Source organism: Rutidosis leptorrhynchoides, chromosome 3 (genome assembly GCF_046630445.1).
Source record: "Rutidosis leptorrhynchoides isolate AG116_Rl617_1_P2 chromosome 3, CSIRO_AGI_Rlap_v1, whole genome shotgun sequence".
Taxonomy (NCBI): Eukaryota; Viridiplantae; Streptophyta; class Magnoliopsida; order Asterales; family Asteraceae; genus Rutidosis; species Rutidosis leptorrhynchoides.
The window spans coordinates 25,001-27,500 of NC_092335.1; the positions used below are offsets into that span (position 1 = coordinate 25,001).

A 2,500-nucleotide genomic window follows, 5' to 3' on the forward strand; every position below is an offset into this window, starting at 1 on the left:
AAACCCTAACCCCTAACCCTGAAGATAGCTGGTGATTTTAATGTCAGCTTAAACCCTGAAGATAATTTCAATGGCTCTTCTGTTGTGACTTTTCAAATGCAGCAGTTTAGAGATTGTATTAGTGAGATTGAGGTGGAAGATATTAACTCTGTTGGTTTTGATTACACTTGGATCCAAAAGATGCATGCTTTTGGTCCTGATAAGGGTGTATTGAAGAAACTTGATAGGGTTTTTGGTAATTATGGCTTTATGGATAAGTTCCCTAGAGCTTTTGTTGACTTTATGCCTAATGGTTTGTCTGATCATTGCCCTGCTATGATTTGCTTCCCTAATGTCTCTAAAAGGAAGCCATGTCCATTTAGGTTTAACAACCATTTAGCTGATAACCCTGAATTTTTACCTATGGTTAAAGAGGTGTGGGATATGCATGTGCCTGGTTATACTATGTTTTCAGTTGTGACTAGGCTGAAACTTTTGAAGAAAAAGATGAGGTTGCTTAGTAGATTGAAGGGTGATGTGCATAAGAATGTGGTTGCTTTAAAAGTTGAACTTGACAGGATACAAACTGCTGTTATGGCTGATCCTGGAAATAATGACCTTAGAGAAGAAGAGTGTGCTTATTTCCAAGCCTATAAGGCTTCTTTAATTGATGAAGAGAAGGTGTTGATTCAAAAAAGTAAAGTTTTATGGTTAAAAGAGGGTGATGCTAATACCTCTTATTTTCATAAAGTTATCAAGGGAAGGGTTAACAGGGCAAGAGTTGAAGCAGTTGAAGATATTGATGGTAACAGATTTGTTGGTGGTGATGTCCCTTAACAATTTGTTAAACACTTTGAAAGTGTATTGGGTAAAATGGAGAATGTCTCTGAAATCCATAACCCTAATACACTTTTTAATAAGAAGATTTCTATTGATGATGCTAATTTCATGGTGAGAAGGCTTGATCTTGATGAAGTTAAAAAAGCTTTGTGGGAAATTGATGATGGCAAGTCACCTGGTCCAGATGGCTTTAATGCTAAATTCTTTAAAGCTTCTTGGAGTGTTACATGTGATGATTTGTTCAAAGCTATTGATGACTTTTTTTGTAATGGCAAGCTTCTTTCTGAGGTTAATGCTACTTCTATTGCACTTGTTCCTAAAAAGGAATGTCCCAGATCTGTTGTTGATTATAGGCCTATCTCTTGTTGCAATGTCTTGTATAAGCTTATTAGCAAGATATTGGCTAACAGGATTAAGGCTTATCTTGATGGTATTGTGGATGTTAACCAGTCTGCATTTATCCCTAATAGACAAATTAGTGATAATGTGTTACTTGCTCAAGAGTTAATGAAGGGTTATAACTGGGTGAAGGGAAGAGATAGATGTGCTTTTAAAATTGATATTCAAAAGGCCTATGATACTGTTAGCTGGAGTTTCATGAGGTCTGTTTTGGTTCATTTTGGTTTTCATCCAAGAATGATTGAATGGTTGATGGCTTGTGTTTCTTCTCCTTCCTTTATGATCTCTGTAAATGGTGATTTTCATGGCTATTTCAAAGGTCAAAGGGGGTTGAGGCAGGGTGATCCATTATCTCCATACCTTTTCACTCTAGTTATGGAGATCTTGACTTTATGTGTAAGAAGACAGATTTTTGATGATGGTAATTTTAATTACCATCCTTTATGTGCTAAACTGGAGCTTACTCACTTGTGCTTTGCTGATGACCTGTTGATGTTTTGTAAAAGTGATAAGCATTCTGTTAGTATTTTGAAGAAGGCCCTTGATGAGTTTAGCTCTTATTCAGGCTTAAAACCTAGCCTTGATAAAAGCAGTACCTTTTTTGGTAATGTTTCTGATGATATTAAAAGTGATATTATGCAGGTTATGCCTTTTGAGGTTGATAAGTTCCCTGTGAAGTATCTAGGGTTACCTTTAATCTCAACTGGTTTAAGATATAAAGACTGTCATCCTTTAATTGATAAAGTGAAGAAAAGGCTGCTTGATTGGAAGTCTAAATCACTTTCATTTGCTGGCAGATTGCAGCTGGTAAACTCAGTTTTATCTTCTTTACAGGTTTATTGGATATCAATGTTAGTTTTGCCTAAATGTGTTGTGATTGATATTGAAAGATTAATTAGAAACTTTCTTTGGGGTGGTCATGATGGCAGAAGAGGGTTTGCTAAAGTTGCTTGGTCTGATGTTTGTCATTCAAAGGACCAAGGTGGCTTGGGCATTAGAAATATTCATGATTGGAACAAATCTTTGATATCTAGATATGTTTGGAACATTCTTTCTAGAAAACAGTCTTTGTGGACTAGATGGATGTTTTCATACAAACTAGGTCAAAACAATTTTTGGGATCTAAAGCCTGATGTTGACTCTTCACATAGTTGGAGGAATATTCTTAGATTGAGGCCTTTATTTAGAATGCATTTTGTTCATGTTGTTGGTGATGGTGCTGATATAAACATTTGGTTTGATAACTGGCATCCTGCTGGTCCTTTGAGTCAATATATTAGCA

At 35.9% G+C, this 2,500-nt stretch overlaps 1 protein-coding gene across 1 annotated transcript in view; it reads left to right on the top strand.

Moving 5' to 3' along the window:
- Positions 1 to 852: 852 nt before the first annotated feature.
- LOC139896457 (uncharacterized) overlaps positions 853 to 2,500 on the top strand; it is a 3,238-nt gene continuing 1,590 nt past the window's right edge. The window contains exon 1 of the mRNA XM_071879099.1: positions 853 to 2,500. This exon is cut by the window's right edge and continues 816 nt beyond it. Within this exon, the coding sequence (XP_071735200.1) occupies positions 853 to 2,500 (1,648 nt within the window).